Source organism: Gopherus evgoodei, chromosome 7, assembly GCF_007399415.2.
Source record: "Gopherus evgoodei ecotype Sinaloan lineage chromosome 7, rGopEvg1_v1.p, whole genome shotgun sequence".
NCBI classification, from domain to species: Eukaryota; Metazoa; Chordata; order Testudines; family Testudinidae; genus Gopherus; species Gopherus evgoodei.
The window spans coordinates 129413133-129432928 of NC_044328.1; the positions used below are offsets into that span (position 1 = coordinate 129413133).

General features: G+C 44.1%; 2 protein-coding genes across 4 annotated transcripts in view; one reads left to right on the forward strand and one right to left on the reverse strand.

Moving 5' to 3' along the window:
* The first annotated feature begins 4308 nt into the window (after nt 1-4308).
* Nucleotides 4309-11704, forward strand: PDHB (pyruvate dehydrogenase E1 beta subunit). 3 transcript variants are annotated; one of them, XM_030568240.1, is made up of 10 exons: nt 4309-4380; nt 4462-4524; nt 5008-5115; nt 5201-5263; nt 5354-5389; nt 5534-5819; nt 8452-8562; nt 9333-9424; nt 10501-10642; nt 11178-11704. In XM_030568240.1, exons 1-10 carry the CDS (start codon nt 4327-4329, stop codon nt 11321-11323), a joined length of 1101 nt encoding a protein of 366 aa, XP_030424100.1. In that variant the 5' UTR covers nt 4309-4326; the 3' UTR covers nt 11324-11704. The 3 variants fall into 3 exon arrangements, 2 of the variants coding, with proteins under 2 accessions (XP_030424100.1, XP_030424099.1); XR_004001147.1 differs by lacking the exon at nt 11178-11704 and having other exon boundaries at nt 9319-9424; nt 10501-10592; XM_030568239.1 differs by having other exon boundaries at nt 4320-4524.
* Nucleotides 11705-13086: 1382 nt separating this feature from the next.
* The window catches only part of PXK (PX domain containing serine/threonine kinase like), a 58884-nt gene continuing 52174 nt past the window's right edge, over nt 13087-19796 (reverse strand). The window contains 1 exon segment of the mRNA XM_030570498.1: nt 13087-14313. Within this exon segment, the coding sequence (XP_030426358.1) occupies nt 14123-14313 (191 nt within the window). The 3' untranslated portion in view covers nt 13087-14122.

Genomic DNA, 19796 nt, shown 5'->3' on the forward strand with positions numbered 1-19796 from the left:
ATCATTTTAGTTGCCCTTTTCTGAACGTTTTTTAGTGCTAGAATATCTTTTTTGAGGTGAGGAGACCATATCTGTACACAGTATTTGAGATGTGGGAGTACCATGGATTTATATAAGGGCAATAATATATTCTCAGTCTTATTCTCTATCCCCTTTTTAATGATTTCTAACATCCTGTTTGCCTTTTTGACTGCTTCTGCGCACTGCGTGGATATCTTCAGAGAACTATCCACGATGACTCCAAGATCTTTTTCCTGACTCGTTGTAGCTAAATTAGCCTCCATCATATTGTATGTATAGTTGAGGTTATTACTTGTGCATTACTTTACATTTATCCACATTAAATTTCATTTGCCATTTTGTTGCCCAATCACTTAGTTTTGTGAGATCTTTTTGAAGTTCTTCACAATCTGCTTTGGTGTTAACTATCTTGAGTAGGTTAGTATCATCTGCAAAATTTGCCACTTCACTGTTCACCCCTTTCTCCAGATCATTTATGAATAAATTGAATAGGACTGGTCCTAGGACTGACCCTTGGGGAACACCACTAGTTACCCCTCTCCATTCTGAGAATTTACCATTAAATCCTACCCTTTGTTCCCTGTCTTTTTACCAGATCTCAATCCATGAAAGGACCCACCCTTTTATCCCATGACAGCTTAATTTACGTAAGAGCCTTTGGTGCGGGACCTTATCAAAGACTTTCTGGAAATCTAAGTACACTATGTCCACTGGATCGCCCTTGTCCACGTTTGTTGACCCCTTCAAAGAACTCTAATAGATTAGTAAGACACGATTTCCCTTTACAAAAACCATGTTGACTACTGCTCAACAGTTTATGTTTTTCTCTGTGTCTGACAATTTTATTCTTAACTATTGGTTCAACTAATTTGCCCGGTACTGACATTAGACTTACCGGTCTGTAATTGCCAGGATCACCTCTAGAGCCCTTTTTAAATATTGGCGTTACATTAGCTAACTTCCAGTCTTTGGGTACCAAAGCCGATTTAAAGGACAGGTTACAAACCTTAGTTAATAGTTCCGCAACTTCCCATTTGAGTTCTTTCAGAACTCTTGGGTGAATGCCATCCGGTCCTAGTGACTTGTTAATGTTGAGTTTATCAATTAATTCCAAAACCTCCTCTAGTGACACTTCAATCTGTGACAGTTCCTCAGATTTGTCACCTACAAAAGCCAGCTCAGGTTTGGGAATCTCCCTAAAATCCTCAGCCATGAAGACTGAAGCAAAGAATCCATTTAGTTTCTCTGCAATGACTTTATCGTCTTTAAGCGCTCCTTTTGTATTTCGATCGTCAAGTGGCCCCACTGGTTGTTTAGCAGGCTTCCTGCTTCTGATGTACTTAAAAGACATTTTGTTATTACCTTTGGAGTTTTTGGCTAGCCGTTCTTCAAACTCCTCTTTGGCTTTTCTTATTACACTCTTGCACTTAAGTTGGCAGTGTTTGTGCTCCTTTCTATTTGCCTCATTAGGATTTGACTTCCACTTCTTAAAGGAAGTCTTTTTCTCTCTCACTGCTTCTTTTACGTGGTTGTTAAACCACAGTGGCTCTTTTTTAGTTCTTTTACTGTGTTTCTTAATTTGGGGTATTCATTGAAGTTGGGCCTCTATTATGGTGTCTTTAAAAAGGGCCCATGCAACTTGCAGGGATTTCACTTTAGTCACTGTACCTTTTAACTTTTGTTTAACTAACCCCCTCATTTTTGTATAGTTCCCCCTTTTGAAATTAAATGCCACAGTGTTGGGCTGTTGAGGTGTTCTTCCCACCACAGGGATGTTGAATGCTATTGTATTATGATCACTATTTCCAAGCAGTCCTGCTATAGTTACCTCTTGGACCAGCCCCTGCGCTCCACTCAGGATTAAATCTAGAGTTGCCTCTCCCCTTGTGGGTTCCTGTACCAGCTGCTCCATGAAGCAGTCAATTAAAGTATTGAGAAATTTTATCTCTGCATTTCGTCCTGAAGTGAAATGTTCCCAGTCAATATGGGGATAATTGAAATCCCCCACTATTATTTGGTTCTTAATTTTGATAGCCTCTCTAATTTCCCTTAGCATTTCATCATCACTATTACTGTCCTGGTCAGGTGGTCGATAATAGATCCCTAATGTTATATTTTTATTAGAGCATGAAATTTCTATCCATAGTGATTCTATGGAACACGTGGATTCGCTTAAGATTTTTACTTCATTTGAATCTACATTTTCTTTCACATATAGTGCCACTCCCCCCCTGCACGACCTGGTTCTGTCCTTATTTTGTACCCCGGAATGATTGTGTCCCATTGATTGCTCTCAGTCCACCAGGTTTCTGTGATGCCTATTATATCAATATCCTCCTCTTTCACAAAGCACTCTAGTTCACCCATCTTATTATTTAGACTTCTAGCATTTGTGTACAAGCACTTCAAAAACTTGCCCCTGTTTATTTGTCTGCCCTTATCTGATGTGCCAGATTCTTTTTTATGTGACTGTTTATCATCTGATCCAGCCCTTACATTATCCTCTTCCGTTCTCTGTTCCTGAATATAACCTGGAGATTCTCTATCATCAGACTCTCCCCTAAGAGAAGTCTGTGTCCGATCCACATACTCCTCTGCAACAGTCGGCTTTCCCCCATCTCCTAGTTTCCCCTTGTCCACATGCTTATTGATCCCCCCTCAAAGAATTCTAGTAGATTGGTGAGGCATGATTTCCCTTTACAAAAACCATGTTGACTCTTCCCCAACAAATTATGTTCATCTATGTGTCTGCCAGCCATTTGTTTAAAAACTGCTCTATGACCTTTTTAAGTGCCAGCAATCTGGTTCCATTTTGGTTTAGGTGAAGTCCATCCTTCCTGTATAGGCTCCACCTAAAGAGTGTTGCCAGCAGTGATTTTTCCAGTCTTACCCTTGCTTCAGAGACATAGATCCAGCCCCATTTCAATGGATCTGTCCCATCTCATTAACTTAACTTTCAGAGCTCTGGGGCCAGCATGGCTACATCACATGGAGACAGTAGCCCAGTGGAGCAGCATAGGCACTGTGTGACACAGAAGACACACCCTGGCTGTGCAGAGCCCAGTCCCAGGAGAACCACTTTAGGCTCCAGGGTGGTGTCTGGAACCCCATTAGTGTGTGTTGGTAAAAGTATTGTGGTCTTGTGACTTCACTGTCTGACACCACACACAAACACTATGACACAGCACAACAGCCAGAACCATGCAAGGCAACTACCAGAGTCTCCCCAGTACCAGCTAAACCTTGGGCAGTGGGATGCAAGTGCCTTGTGACGCACTCATCTTCTGGGGTGAGACCTGTGGCCTGCAGCTCAGCTCCATTAGGCTAATGGAACGTAGCAGGAAGCCCATGCGCAGGAGTCAGCACTTTCTCAAGAGGCAGCAGAAATTGGAACAAGCTCCCACAGACAGTAAGGACCATTGTAAACTGTGCAAATTCCACTCCAAGTGCCAAGTTTACCTTTTCAACCTGCAGCCCCTATCACAACCACAGATATGTCTACACTACCTGCCGGATAAATACATCTATCCCCGAGAGCTCTCCTGTGCTCCACCGCTGCGAGAGACGCAGGTGGAGTCGACAGGAGAGCGGCAGCAGTTGACTCACCGCAGTGAGTAGGTCCAAGTACGTCCAATGTAGCTGAAGTTGTGTAACTTAGATCGATATCTCCCCCACCCCAGTGTAGACCAGGCCTTGTAACATGGCCAGATTTGGCAGATTTTCACAGGCACACCCCTGATGCTACGCCAACCGCCCTGCTAAGTTTCACAGGTGCATGGCACCTCTGAACGAAAAACACTGACTCAAGAATTTTTTTTCGTGGTCAAGAATCACAACTTTTCTCCGGCTTCATTTTCAGAAGGGCCTGCACCCACCAGTCTGAAATCCCCCTTCGCCCCTCCCAACATAGCCAGAGCCAGCTGGAAGCAGCACTCAGCATGGCCAAACAAGTGAAGTCTGACAACACCAGCAGCTGGAGACAAGTCTTCCATGGGCTCCTGCCCTCCAGGGAAGGCAGCTGTAAGGATGGCGCCTGCGCACTAGTTTTGGCCCAAGCGGCTCACCATACTCTCAGGGTAAGAGGGCGTTCGGCCCGCGGATTCGCTGAACCCGCTCAATGCACCGAAGGGCGGAAGCGAGGCAAAGACAACCCCTAAGGCCGCCTCTGTCTCTTCTCGCGATAACAGTGGGTGGCTCCGCCCCTGGCCCGGCTGCCCGGCAGTGAGGGGGCGGTCCCAGGTTTGATTGGACAGACAAGGTGTTACGCGGTGACGTATGGGGCCGATAGGCAGAGGGCGGGGCAAGATGGCGGCTGCCGCAGGGGCACTGAGGAGGCTGGTGCGGTGCAGGCCCCAGCAGGTAGGGCCGGGCCGGCTGCCCCCGCCCGCCCGCCTCGCTCCCCCCGGCTCCGTGTTAACGCTTGTCCCCGTCTCTCCGCAGGGCCTGGGGCGGCTGCTGCAGCTGCGCAGCGGGATTCACGGGTCCGCGCCGGCCGCCGTCCAGGTACCGGGTCACGGAGCGCGCGGGGGGGCCCAGCCTCCACTGCCCCGCCCCAACGTACCGCCCCGCGCGCCGGGGAGCCTGGGCGGCCGGGAGGGGGCGGGGGGCGCCGCCCATCCCCCCGTGGGTGCTGCCCGCCCGCCTCGGGACCCTCCTCCGCCCGCCCTGAGCGGGCAGGCCCAGGCCCAGGCCCGTGTCCCCGCGGAGGTAAGGGAGGGAGGCGGAGAGCCCGTCGGGCCGGGGCTGCCACTTGTCCGAGGCGCTGTGACACTGGCTAAAGACCGAGTCCAGCGGCCAAGTGGCATCGTCCGTTTCCATCTTCTCACCAGTGGCCGCTGGCAGCGTATTTCCAAGAGCCGCCTTGTTCCTAGTTCCACAGCGGTGACTGCCGGCGGTTTGTGCGCAGCGCAGCTGGAGCTGTTCACACCGGACTCATTTTTTATGCTGTAAAATACTTGCCCTGAACAGTTAATCTGGCTTTATCAGGTGAATGTCCGTGACGCATTGAATCAGGCATTAGATGAGGAGCTGGAGAGGGACGAGAGAGTATTTTTGTTGGGAGAGGAAGTTGCCCAATATGATGGAGCATACAAGGTGAGCAGACTCAATTAAGTTAATAAACATAACTAACATTTGGAAATACAGTTTTAGCAACCCAGTTTTTCTTTGCTAATTGCAGATTAGCAGAGGTCTCTGGAAGAAATACGGAGACAAGAGAATAATAGATACTCCTATATCCGAGGTATGATTAAACTAGAATTTTTTTAATCTCTCCTCACCCACCCCGTCTTTTGGAACTCACACTCATCCTTAGTTTCCTTTTCTTTTTAAGATGGGCTTTACAGGAATTGCTGTAGGTGCTGCTATGGTAAGTAACTTCTGACTTTTTGAAGTGTGATCAGCTTTCGCTTGGTTTGTTTAATTAAACAGAAAAATGTTAAATGCAAAATATCTTGCTATTATGATAGCTATATTAGTAGTTAACAGTAGTTTAACCGTCTTAATTTAACAGGCTGGACTGAGGCCTATTTGTGAATTCATGACCTTCAACTTCTCCATGCAAGCAATTGATCAAGTTATAAATTCTGCTAGCAAGACACTTTACATGTCTGCAGGCATGGTGCCTGTCCCAGTTGTCTTCAGAGGTCCCAATGGTGCCTCAGCTGGAGTAGGAGCACAACATTCACAGTGCTTTGCTGCTTGGTATGGGCATTGTCCTGGACTGAAAGTAGTCAGCCCTTGGAGTTCAGAGGATGCTAAAGGTCTGCTTAAAGCATCAGTCCGGGATGACAATCCAGGTGATTGTAACTTTTTATAAATACTTTGGTCCAAAGATTAAGTGCCAGATGCTTAACTTGCTCTCCAATTAGTCTCTGAAACGTTTTTTAAAAGCAAATTTAACTATTACATTAACACCTAAGCTGTTTAAAATCACAGCTTTATTGCAAAGATTCTCCATGCCCTTATAAGAGCAATTAGGGTCTTTCTGCGCACTTTTCCTAGTGTGATATCTGCAGCTGACTTCATGGCAAGTTATATGATCAGTTTGTGCCTTTCCCAGCTCAGCTTCAATAGTCTTAATTTTTTTTTTGTGAAGTTCTTAACCATGTACTGAAGTTGAGCTGTCCCAGGAAAAACAAACTTCATACACAGGTTTCTAACTCGTCTAGTTATAAACGATTAGTTAACTCAGGGCTTGTCTACATCACAAAGTTGCAGCGCTGGTGAGGGGGTTACAGCGCTGCAACTTAGGAGGTGTACACATCTGCAGGGCATCACCAGCGCTGCAACTCCCTGTTTGCAGCGCTGGCCGTACTCCCGTTTTGTCTCGGGTGTAGAGGATCCAGCGCTGGTCATCCAGCGCTGGTAATCAAGTGTAGACACTTACCAGCGCTTTTCTTAACCTCCATGGAATAAGCAGGTATCCCAGCATACCTGAGGAAGCCTCTGGTAATCAAGCAGGTCTCCTTCCCCGGTTTGCTCTCGCATTCCCTGAACCCCCGAGCAAGCAGGTCTCCTTCCCTGTGGTTTGCAGCGGGGTTTGGGGAACGCGAGAGCAAACCGCGGCGAAGCTGGTCTCCTTCCCCGGTTTGCTCTCGCGTTCCCCGAACCCCCGTGCAAGCAGGTCTCCTTCCCTGCGGTTTGCTCTCGCGTTCCCCGAATCCCCGAGCAAGCAGGTCTCCTTCCCTGTGGTTTGCAGGGGGATTGGGGGAACGCGAGAGCAAACCACGGCGAAGCTGGTCTCCTTCCCTGCGGTTTGCTCTCGCGTTCCCCGAACCCCCGAGCAAGCAGGTCTCCTTCCCTGCGGTTTGCTCTCGCGTTCCCCGAACCCCCAAGCAAGCAGGTCTCCTTCCCTGCGGTTTGCAGGGGGGTTCGGGGAACGCAAGAGCAAACCGCGGCGAAGCTGGTCTCCTTCCCCGGTTTGCTCTCGCGTTCCCTGAATCCCCGTGCAAGCAGGTCTCCTTCCCTGCGGTTTGCTCTCGCGTTCCCCGAATCCCCGAGCAAGCAGGTCTCCTTCCCTGCGGTTTGCAGGGGGGGTTCGGGGAACGCGAGAGCAAACCGCAGCGAAGCTGGTCTCCTTCCCCGGTTTGCTCTCGTGTTCCCCGAACCCCCCTTGAAGCCGCCCAACAGCGCTGCAGTGTGGCCACATCTAACACCACTTGCAGCGCTGGTTGCTGTAAGTGTGGCCACTCTGCAGCGCTGGCCCTATACAGCTGTACTAACACAGCTGTAACAACCAGCGCTGCAAAATTGTAGATGTAGACATACCCTCAGTAGTGCTGTCTTGTTGAGTCTAAATTTATAGAGTAGAAAAGTCAAAGTTACTCTATCCATTAACCATACCACACAAATCACTGTAGTATTGCGCACCTTTGATGCATTGATTTCCTTTTTTTTTCTTTTTCCTTTTTTTTTTAAGAAAGACACCATTAACAGTGAACTTGGGAATTTTAAGGGGGCATGCTGCTCCATACAGTGGCTTTAATGCTAGCAGGCACACATGACTACGCCCATCACTTGGTGGTGATTCTCCTCTCCCCAGAGGGAGAAGCATGTGCAGTGGAGTGTCTTGTTTTGGTACCATGTCTTTAATATATAAATACCTATTACTATGTGTTTAGATTAGAAAGAGCAAAGTCAAAGAAATGTACCTGGCACTTGGAGCAGAAAGTGGTAGGGCTTGTGATAGATTTTAGTTCCTGGTGGCATTTGTTCCACAGTGTTGAACAGAACTTTCCCAGGAGGTCAGTCTCCTATACCAGTGTGCTTATTAACTACTATTGTTGAGAGTTCCATTATGCCAAAGTTCTCTTTTTAAACTCTTCCTAAAGCAGGATGTGACCTTTTTTTGCAGACTTCCAGGAACTTTAAAGGGAGAAACCTTAAACTCCTGGCCCTCATTCCTCTTGTTTGAATTCAGTTTAGAGCGAGAATAGGGAGATCCAGATGTTTAATTTCTGTAGTGACCAAGTTAGAAAAAAATTGATACAGTATTGCCCTATTAAGGAACCGGCCTTGTGCATCCTTTCCCACATGGATAATGGGACTGCTCATGGGAAAAGTTGTTGGATCAGGTCTTAGGCTTCTGCCTACCACTGAATATCTCAAATCACCAAACTTAAATGCTCATGGTTAACTTTTTTTACCATGTTAATAAACAGGATCATTTAGTCAAACTTACTAGCTGCTCAAGTTAACTGAGTAATTGTTCATGCTGATACAAACGTGCTACCTAAACTATGGTTTTATTGCATTTGTTTGCCCTCTTGTAAATGAGACAAGAAGAGTTAAGCATAATGGAGCCCCCTAACATGTTCGGAATTTGGGGGGAGGGTAGAGTAGGGAGGAGATGTTGGATGATACCGGATAATACTTTCATCTGGAGAAGTGCATCAGACTAACCAAAGTAAACACTTGATGTGTTTTCAGTTGTGATGCTGGAAAATGAGTTGATGTATGGAGTTCCTTTTGAAATGTCAGAAGCAGCTCAGTCAAAGGACTTTCTTGTTCCTATTGGAAAAGCCAAAATAGAAAGGCAAGGTAAGTTCGGAATATTCTTAACACTTCACATAATCTGCTCCTCAAATTCTCCTCCTCTCTTAAGTCACTTGAATTGAATAATGTATTTCATATACAAAACACTCCCTTCTTGTGGAATAGGAAAATATTTGAAGGGACAGAATTCTGGAAGTTGAGTTTGTTTGGACTTTAACATACTGTACTATCCTCCTGTAAACAACATCACTTGATTCCATGCTTTTGGCCACAAAGTATCTTGGTCATTAGAAATAAGGTGCATTTCTGGATCAAGACTGGAATGAGCCAGGTAATAGGCCTATGTGCTGAGTGAAATCTGTCACATTTCGCTTCCTTCCTTGTATTCAGACGACTACTCTTGTTTAGATTCTTAGTGATCTTTGATGTGCTGAACAAACCTGCAGTGGTTCAAATTTCTTATTATACATAAATTTGTTTGCAATGATGAGAAGAACTTCATAGCCATACCTTGGCAAGTTAATGCTGCTCATTCTGCATGTAGAGTACAAGCGTCGGACACCTCAAATACGGAAACTCAGGATGAGTTCAGTTGTTGAATTTCAGGCTGTTCCTAGTGTTTAAATGTTACTTTTGAATAGACTAAAATCCAGTTAAATCAATGTTCAGTCCTTATGTACTTACTATTTCAAAGCTGGACTGTGTTCTCTTGAGCTCTCAAGGGTACTTACAGCTACTGAGGGTGTGGGAGGAAGATCTGACTTCTGTAGTTAACTCTTATGTAACTTGATCCATCACCAGCTTCTGTGTTTCAGGAACCCATGTTACTTTAGTGTCACACTCCAGATCTGTTGGACACTGTCTGGAAGCAGCTGCTGTACTTGTCAAAGAAGGTGTGGAGTGTGAGGTGTGTTGTGGGAGGATTCTAGTCCCTGGTGAAGAAATTCCTTGCTCTTTAAAATCAAATTAAGGCCCTGCAAAATTAAGCCCAGTAAACTGTTTGCACTTTAAAGTCCTCTCTCATCACTGATTTAAACACCGATGGAGACAAATGTTCCTTTCATATATCTGCCATCCCCTGGCTTCCATCATAGAGCTGGGCAAAATTTAATGCCATAGATGCAAGTCAAAACCACAAGCACAAGGGAAGCTTGTGTGTGAGAGATGCTGCAGCACTGCCGTGCATAAACTAGGCAGGATGACGTTTAGTGGAATTCCTAAGGGGTGACCAGGGATCTGTGGGGGTTTATTTTTAATTGATTCAGTTAAATCAAAGGCTGTGTAGACACTCAAATCAGTATAAGCCTGACTTATATTGACCTAGCTTGTCAGGAACAGGCTATAAGTGATATGGGTCAAGTCTATATTGATTCTAATGTCCAGCCTTTTCACTCATTTAAATTTGGTTTTCAAATCAGTTAGTTAAGGTAAACTGATGTGCTCTGTGTGTAGACAAGGCATGAGTCAGGTTTTCATATTTTAAACTACGTCGAGGCAGTGAAAGGTCTGTTTTCCTTGATCCAAGGAGGCTTAATGCAGAAAAACACAAGTGAATGTGTGTGCAATGCTAATTGCATACACCTCTATATTGAGGGAGGGATGACTAGAAAGTCAGACTTCTGACACGCTGGAGGGTGAGATGGGAGTCTGTAGCATGATGTGGCTAAAATTAGTCATCTACATGCAGGTAGAAGCATCCTGTCCCAAAACAAAGTGAGTAGTTTCTCTTTGGATGTGGGGTGTGACTACAGCTGAAATACAGAATTTAGGTACTTCTGCAGAGGAAAGATGGCTAAAATAATGGATGCAAGATACACTCGGAGGAAATGCCCTAGATCGCTTGAAGTGTTGACTTTCTTTAGCCACTTATCCTCTCAAGGACTAAAACAAGAAAAGAACTAAGGTGAAGTTAACCACTTATGCAATTATAGATAGGCTTAAAGGATCTCTTGCAAAAACAAAACACTTAATACTCTCTCTAAGGTGATAAACCTCCGTACCATTAGACCAATGGACGTGGAAAGTATAGAAGCCAGTGTTGTGAAGACAAACCATCTTATAACAGTGGAAGGAGGCTGGCCCCAATTTGGAGTAGGAGCTGAAATTTGTGCTAGGATCATGGAAGGTATGTCAGAATAGCTTCTGTAGCTTATTTAACTGTGTGTTTCCAAAGTTAGCTCACTAACCTTAAACATAGGGCTTTCATGATACAGTAGCTGTCAAGACTTTTTTTTGAGGGGGGGAGGGGAAGAGAAGAGATTTATAACAGAAAACCTGAAACTTGATTTAACTAAACTTTAGCCATTTAACTTAACCACATGGCAGTGGAAAACCTTTTGCCCCTTTATTCTACTGTGGCCAGTCCCTGTAGAGCCACAGTGGCAGAGTTTGCAGGGGCTGTGTAGGTGGCAGGGAGTTAGGCAACCTGGGAATGGGCCTCAGAGCATGGGAGACATGTCCCTGCCCCTTGTAAACTTTAATTGAATGTGTGATGATAGTGAGAATTAAGCAAGAGTGTCTACAGGTTAGGTTAATATATCAAAGGACAGCTGCAGGAATAAAGGGATTGGCCCCTAGCTCACTGAGACCCTAATTCCTTTGCAAAAAGTTGTAGCTAAATCTGCATGAGCCTTTCCTAAGACCCTTTTATTCTCTTCCAGGACCTGCCTTTAATTATTTGGATGCTCCAGCTGTGCGTCTTACAGGTGCAGATGTTCCTATGCCTTATGCAAAGATTTTGGAAGAAAACTGCTTACCTCAAGTGAAAGATATCATATTTGCCGTGAAGAAAATATTAAATATCTAGGTTGTGTATATACAAGGTGCTCTTCCAAAGTGTGTGTGTCTTAAGAAGAGAACTAATAGAACGGACTATAAACTTGTATTCATAACAATGTTATATAGCTCTATTGACCTCTTGTACTGAGGGAAAGGTTTAGGTGACCTTTTAAATGTATTTAATCTGTGTTTAGTGGGTTATCCTCTCAGCTGCTTTCTTCTACCTAGCTAAGCAGTAAAGCGCACTTACAGTTGAGTGCCAGACTCATTTTGTAAAGTGTGAATCTGTATTGAAAGCAGTAGGTATTACAGAAGGTGAGAAGAAAACATTACTGTATCAAGGGAGCTTAAACCTCCCTCTATGCCATTTACAAATGTAAAAGAAATAACCTTGGACCCAAACTGCACCTGAAAATAGCAATATGCACTTAAGTGGTGATGTCTAGGACTGGAATGCAGCATCACAGCATGCTTGAGGAAAGCATTTGCTGAAGGAGTGACTGTTAAAGGTTTTAACCAGCTGTGTTTTCCTAGATGTAACTGGTAGTGATGGAATTCTACAGAGCTGGCAGCTCATCTTCTCCAATGTGGCTGTAATAATTACTACTGGAAAACTTGCAAGTTCAGTGGGGGAAGGGAGATGTTCTTCCCTTCCAGGAGGAGGTGCCTGTCTTTACAAAGTCAAAGAGGTCCATGCTAGCAAAGGGTCACCTCTGCTATAACAAGTTGCTTCTGTGCAACTCAGAGACAAGAGAGGTAAATTGCAGGGGGCAATGAGAGATGCTGGCTCCAGTACACCAGCTTTTTTAAACTATGTTCAACTGCAGCTCATTAGTTACAGCTGCCTGACTCAAGGTGCAATTTCTTTTAAAATACTAACTTATGATGGGGCTGCCAACTCTTTGGGTGTAAAATCAGTCAAGAAAATACTTGTGCTATTTGTAGTGTCCAGTACTACAGCTTCCCCTTTGTCAGATAAGAAATAAGTCAGTCTGGACTAGTTTTGTTCAATCTTAAGTAGGCTGCTAGGTCTAAAGTTAGAGGAAGATCTGCTAAAAAGGGTTAAGAATTTTACTGTTTAAATACTCCGACCATATGATCAACAGGAGCACCTGTCCATAACTCTATTCCTCATTCAGCCCCGCAGATTCACCACAAGGGTAATCCATGATCAAGTCCTGGTAAAATAAATCATTTGAAAATATTGTTACTTTAAAAAAAAAAAGCCCCTATTGAGGTTAGACAGCTTGATTCAGTAGTCTTAACTTTAGAAAGAATGAAACTCTCCTGTGGACGTTTAAGTATAGGTTTAAGACCACTACTAACCCAAATAAGGAAACAGTAGATAGTGAAGGTGTTGTGTTTAAAAAAGGAGGCCACAGTGAAGTCATTCTAGAGAAACTAGACAAGTGCTGGTACTTTACTTTAAAAGTGCTTCCCTCTAGAACAGTAAGTAAAACAATGAACAATGGTTTCAGGAGCAGCTAGTGATTAGTTACCACAGCCTGTCACAGGTGTTGCCATGTATCAGTCACTATTAGATGCAGCACCAAAATCTCTTCCTGGAGGGAACTGAATAAGCCTCACTCACATACCCAAGGAGCTGAATTCCTTCCTTTTGTGTGGACAGTCAGGAAACTGAGCAGCACTAGCCAATTATGTCAGTACTTCTGACCATAGCAAAATGGCCATCTATCACTTCAGTGCAGGGTGTAGAAGCTTCTGCTGTGTTAGATTCTTTATTTTACAGCCTCACTATCATTTTAAAGCAGGGACCCTTGTTCTCTGACTGGAGGAATTCCAATGACATTTTAATAAAAATATGACTGAATATATCACAGGTTACAGGAAACTTTATACACAACATTCTCTGCATAGTAAACACTGATGTGTACTTGAATTTAAAATGGATTATCTTTAATCCTTTAAAGTGCAATTTGTTTAAGGTTTTAAGCAAATCATAGAATAAGCAAATATTTTCAAGCAGTCAGCATTTTAAAACAAAATGTGCTCTGCAACTTCCCCAAGAACAAGATTAATTTCATATGGATGCAAAATTTACCTGTGTTAAACTCCCCAATTCAGAACTTGTGTTGAATAATCCATGCCAAATTAACTCCCATTTTGTTGCCTGAATTAACAGGCTGTTTGTTTCCCCTGTACATGTAACTGGAAACAGCTACATGTTTAGGGGGTTGTTCCAACAGTGCATTACATACAGGCATGAGCCGCATTCATGCTATATTGTTGAATTCTGGAGTACCCTCCAATGGCAGATATGCCATAGAGACAAAGTTAAAAATCTGCAGTTCCCTCACCAGTGTAGTACACTTTTGGATTAAGTGCTTTTTAAAAAAAGTGATTATCTAAAGCAAATGAGTGATTTTTGATGCAGCAAAAATAATGTGCTAACTACAAGGAATTACAGGAAAATAGGGCAGACTAACATTAGATTTTCAAGTGTGTTTGAAATAAGGGGTAGGGTGGAATCAGATGTACGGAGTCAGTATCCTCCTGCTTGTTCTTATTTTCAGATCGTAGAAATATTGCTTTACCTACCTCCCTTCCCAAAAATCACTTAACTAGAAGTTGTTCATTTTAACTGGAATAACTGAAGTCAATAGTTATCACCACAATATGGCAATGTAGGTCAAACGATGTAGTGCTGCTACTCAACGACAAGGAGAAATAATTTCTCTAGAAAAAGCTGAAATGGTTCAGAAGAACAGCTGCAAACTAATAGACCAGCATGAAGTGGCTGATCATGCCTCAACTGAGGACAGTTGTTCGTGGGAAAAATATCCAATCCTGCTGTGAAGAGTTAACTTCAACTGATCCTGGGAACACTGTAGTCACAGGTGTCTGCTTTCTTCAAAGCTCCTTTCTGAAAGTTTTGAATGGAGCTAAGTAAGGCTTCTCGGCTGGCACTGTCAGCAGGCGAAGGATCAGGATGCAGTGCCCCATCCATTTGAGGATGAAGTGGAGGAGCTGGCGGTGGTGGGGGTATAGTTGACACTCCTGTTAAGATCAGACAACAATTACACAAGAACACACCACCACAAGATTAGCTGACCGAGCAAGGCAACTGCAATTATTAGAATAGTAATAAATCCACTGGAGAAGTCATTTACCCAAGTAAGTATGCAACTTCTTGAGTACTGCAAATGGAGGACATAGAAATTAGACGTGAGAAAGACCTAGGAGATCACATCCATCCACCTGTAAGTGCAGACTAGACTGTCCCCTGATAAGAGATCATCCAAGTCACCTTTGATGGGAAGCCCTGGATGCCCCATTACCTGGAGAATCAAGGGGCAACACAACTGCAAATTATAAGAATCTTACACTGGCTGAGAGGGATGAAATAAGTCATTTCCAGGACTCTTCCCTCATCTGATTCCTATGGTTTGTTTCTTAGTACTAACACCAAGTGAAGCACTCTGCCCCCGCCCCCCCCGTCTCACAAAGCCAGACCCAATGCATAAAATAGTTGGACTGTGGCACTAAGTCTTACTGTTTCCCAGGTGTAGCTACACTGGGAAGTGAGTTTTTTTCCCCTCTAGTCAGATTATTTTCTATTCCAGGAGTTCTGTTTTTAGGTTATTAGCTATACAGGAAAGTATTGATAAGTGTTATAAATAGAACCATTTTCTAAGAAAAAGGCAAGTTCCTAGTAAAAAATTAATTATTGAGCATTGATATCCTTTTATAGATTACACTGCATCACAAATTCTTACCAGAGCTGTGAGCATAAATCTCAAAGACCATGGTGCTGGCCAGTGGCACCTTTAGCACTAAAATAATCTTGTCTTGTTTTGCTACATTTTGTGTTCTAGAATCAATTCTCAACCTCTCTTTTTGAGCCACTCCCCCCCCCCATACTATAAAAACTCCCCAGCCGAGCTGTGCCACAACAACGGGTTGTTGTTTTTTTTGCATATAAAAAGCCAGGGCTGATTTTAGGGGGTAGCAAGCAGGGAAATTACCTGGGGCCCCCACCACAAAGCTAAGTTCCTCAGACTTTGACTTTAGCCCTGGGTGGGGCCCATGGCCCTAGGCTGCAGTGACGTGGCAGGGCTTCAGCTTTCTGCACTGGGCCCTAGCAAGTCTAATGCTGCCATGCTTGGTGGCCCCCCTGAAAGTGGCTCATGGCCCCGGACCTATGGTTGAGAACCATTGGTCTAGATCACACATATGCTTCACTTTCTGTAACTTGGTGTGTCTACTTTACACTTACATCAAAAATACACGGACACAAGCTCCCTTGCAATTCCACATCACATGGCCATACAGACTCAGATCTGGGGAATTTAGTTAAGCCTGGAAGGATCTGATTTTTTAATAACCAAGATTTGCTGAACGTCAGTTTCACTGTTCAAACAGATGAAAAAAAATATTTCTATGGATAATCAAAATTTGCAGATAGGCCAAAAAAAAAGCTGCTTGAGAACTTATAGCATTTGGCTTAAGGTATTTATATTTTGACACGTGATGTTGACCATTTGTATTTTAATGGTTTAAAGCTTTAACTTTTTGAATGTGAACATCTATTTAAATAATTACTGTCTGACCTCCTCCACTGTCTGCCACCCTCATTTTCCTGCCCTGAAAATTTAAATCAAAAATAAAATTAAAAACCATAAATTCAGTTGTGCAAAATTAACTAAGAATTAAAAAAAAAGCTTAAAAACTAACATTGATATCAGTTGAAATTAAAAAATAGAGAGAGAGACTGAATTCTCCCAAGCCTATTTATAGAGTCCCCTATTCTGTCAGATACTAGGATGACTATTTCCAATACACACATCACATATGCAGCAAGGGGTGGAGGAGGTCTGATTACATCCATCACCCAAGTACTTTTTTGGTGATATGAGCTACTCAATAGACAAACTGGAAAGAGGGGAATGTGAAAGATACAGCATTGCATTTAGTCATGCCAGGTTTCGTGTATGTGGAGAACACGGGTGAAAACTGTCCCATTATCTGACAAGAGGCTAAGGGAAGGAATAGTTACCAGAGCAGAACCGTGTGCTGCCATACTTCCATTAACAACACTCTCAATGAATACCTAAGAAGTTAAGTCACACAGAATGACATTCAAAGGTTATTCAATGCTCAGCCACAAACAGAAAGCAACTGAAGCAATCGCTTCTTTCTCAACAACTTGTCCCATTCTTCCTTGCTTCTGCTGAGTCTCAGAGTAGTAAGTGGTGTAATAAAACAAGCTGAGTTCTAGAAGGAAAGAACCTTAGTTTGAAACATTTTCAATTTGTGTCAGTTTTAAAGATTGTTCCTGTGTGGAAAAATCTAAATCAAAAAAGGAGACTGTTTCTACAAAAAGCATTTTATTTGGCCAGTGATTAATGACATTCCTATGGTTACTGTACTTCAGCCACTGGCACATGGACAAGAGTTTCCGTTCCTCACAAACCAGTACCTCCTGCAATGGGGGAGATGGGGGAGACAATCCTCTGATGGGAAAACAGCCTGTTCCCATGGAAATGTGGCTGTTTCAAGCCTTTGTTTTACTCTACTCCTCTCTGGTAGAAACGTCAGTGTTCAAAGCAGGACTCTTACACCGGGCAAAATCGGACCATTTTTGTTGCAGAGATTTTTTTAAATTCATCCCCTTTTGGTAATTGAGCTGGAAGCAAAGTTAATACACATTTCAAAAGTAGAGATGACCCAAATTCATCACTGTGTAATTCACTGACCTACCTGATTTGTCCGTATGCCTGCACAGATAATTGGACCTGAAATTAAGTTCATTAATAAAATGTATTGGAAAGTTATCCCCAGCATTAGAGTCTCACTAACTAGTGTGCTCACTTATGATCAGCACAGTGTGGGAAAATACTATGACGAGATCCAGACTAACATGGGTACCCCCTGATACCATGAAGAGTGATACTTGAAATTCAGGGCAGAAGGAAGAACCAATGGTGATCCACAGCAACGGCTGAGGCAGGACGGTAAGCATTAAGGTTGAAGTGGTCAGAGTAGAACAACAGGGTAGGTGAAGTCATCCCAAATCCTTATTGTTTAACTTGTGATCAAATGAATTAGCCGTTAATATATGCCATGCCACAAAAAAGTCAAGAGCATCTGAGTAAGGAACAAGATTGCATGAGAGAGACAAAGCAGAGAAACTGATAGGAGAGGACAGAGAAAAGAATCAGAACGAAATAGACAACGAACAGAGAAGACAGACTAAAGAGGCTAAAAGGATGAGTTGTCCAATACCAAATATGAGTGATTATGAACAAAAGGACAGACTTCTGTAAGGGGACAACGATAATAGTAACACAGAAGGAAAAACGGTGTAAACTTGATGAGAACGGTGGAAAAGAGTCATCATACATCTAATGATGGATCACTATTTATCAAGTATCAGAGGGGTAGCCATGTTAGTCTGGATCTGTAAAAGCAGCAAAGAATCCTGTGGCACCTTATAGACTAACATGTTTTGGAGCATGAGCTTTCGTGGGCGGATACCCACTTCGTCAGATGCATGTAGTGGAAATTTCCAGGGGCGCGCGCGCGCGTGTGTATATATATATATATATATATATATATATATATGCAGGCAAGCTAGAGATAACGAGGTCAGTTCAATCAGGGAGGATGAGGCCCTGTTCTAGCAGTTGAGGTGTGAAAACCAAGGGAGGAGAAATAAAGACTGTGAATGGCTTGCCAATTACAAAACCAGTTTCTCCTCCCTTGGTTTTCACACCTCAACTGCTAGAACAGGGCCTCATCCTCCCTGATTGAACTACCTCATTATCTCTAGCTTGCCTGCATATATATATATATATATATATATATATACACACACACACACACACACACACACACACACCTACCTGCCCCTGGAAATTTCCACTACATGCATCTGACGAAGTGGGTATTCGCCCACGAAAGCTCATGCTCCAAAACGTCTGTTAGTCTATAAGGTGCCACAGGATTCTTTGCTACTTTTACACTATTTATCAGTCAGTCCAGGGCACGATGTTACCTAGTTTCTAGACTGGTTACTGTTTTGGATGGGGGAGATCAGTTTACTTTTTGTGCTTTTTGAGAAAGCCTTCAGAGCTACATACTATGTAACGACTGAGCTGGAAACAGAACTGCCAGCACCAGTGTGCAGCAAGGAGAAACTCAGCTTTCCTCTACTGCAGAGGCACTTTGGTTGACCTGACAATTTAAATGTGAATTTAGCCGTTACGCAGCTGCAGCTATTGAAACTGTGTTTAAGTCAGGCGGGAGACCTACCTACAAACATCACATTTGTTCTGTTGGGACGCATTCCATCATACACTTACATGAGTGTCTTTACTGACAGGTGTCTACGGGTTTCCAGGACCTGGACTCTAGTTTATAAAATGTAACAGTTATTTCATTTCAATCAGCACATCTTATAAGAAGTGTCAGGCAACAAGTCATCTGTCTGTCCTTCCTCCCTTCTGAGAAGGGAGACCCTATGGTTATGTCTGCACTGCAGTGTAAGTCCAGGGTTTGAACCCCCTTCCATCGATATACAAATTGCACTGAACTTTGCTCCCACGGTCTCCTTGGGTTGGAGGGTCTCAGCTGTATGGCTTTGCAGCGCAGATGCAGCCCCACTGGACTCGTGCTCTGGGAGTTCACAATCACTTTGCCAACTTTCTTTGTCCTCTGCACAGTCAAGTTTGATGGTCAGTCAGTTTTCCCCTCACTGCACCACAAACAAGGGCAGGAGTGGCCACATTTTGGGGAGGATGCCAAGAATTCTGGGATATGGGTGGTTGGACTTGGGTCCACATAACACAGTGTAGATGCTGGAGCCCCAGCTTGGGACCCAAGGTTCAATGATTCCTAACCTGCGGTTATAATCGAGGGTAGACACTCAAACCCTAGGTTAACAACCCGGGGCTGCTAACTCAAGTTCTACTAATGCTAGGCTTACACTGCAGTGTAAACTTACCCTTAGAGTTCATCTACACCGCAATTAAAGCACCTGTGTTGGTCACTCAGGCTTGCAGGGCTGTAAAATTGCTGTGCAGATGTTTGGGCTCAGGCTGGAGCCCGGGCTCTGGGACCCTCCCCGCATTGTGGGCAGGGGCAGCTCCCACGCCAAGCGCGTGCTTGGGGCAGCAAGCTGCGGGGGGCGCTCTGCCGGCGCCATGAGGGCGGCAGGCAGGCTGCCCTCGGCAGCTTGCCTGTGGAAGGTCCGTCGAAACCGCGGGACCAGCAGACCCTCCGCAGACAAGCTGCCGAGGGCATCCTGCCTGCCATGCTTGGGGCAGCAAAATGCCTAGAGCCACCCCTGATTGTGGGGTCCCACAGCCTGGGCTCCAGCCCAAGCCCAAGCATCTACATGGCAAAATTTACAGCCCCACAAGTGAGAGTCAGTTGATATGGGCCAGCCATCGGTGTTTAACTGCAGCGTAGACAGACCCTCACTCACCTAAATATACTTTGGTGCAGATGCAGCTACTGTCCAGCAGGAAAATACTTTA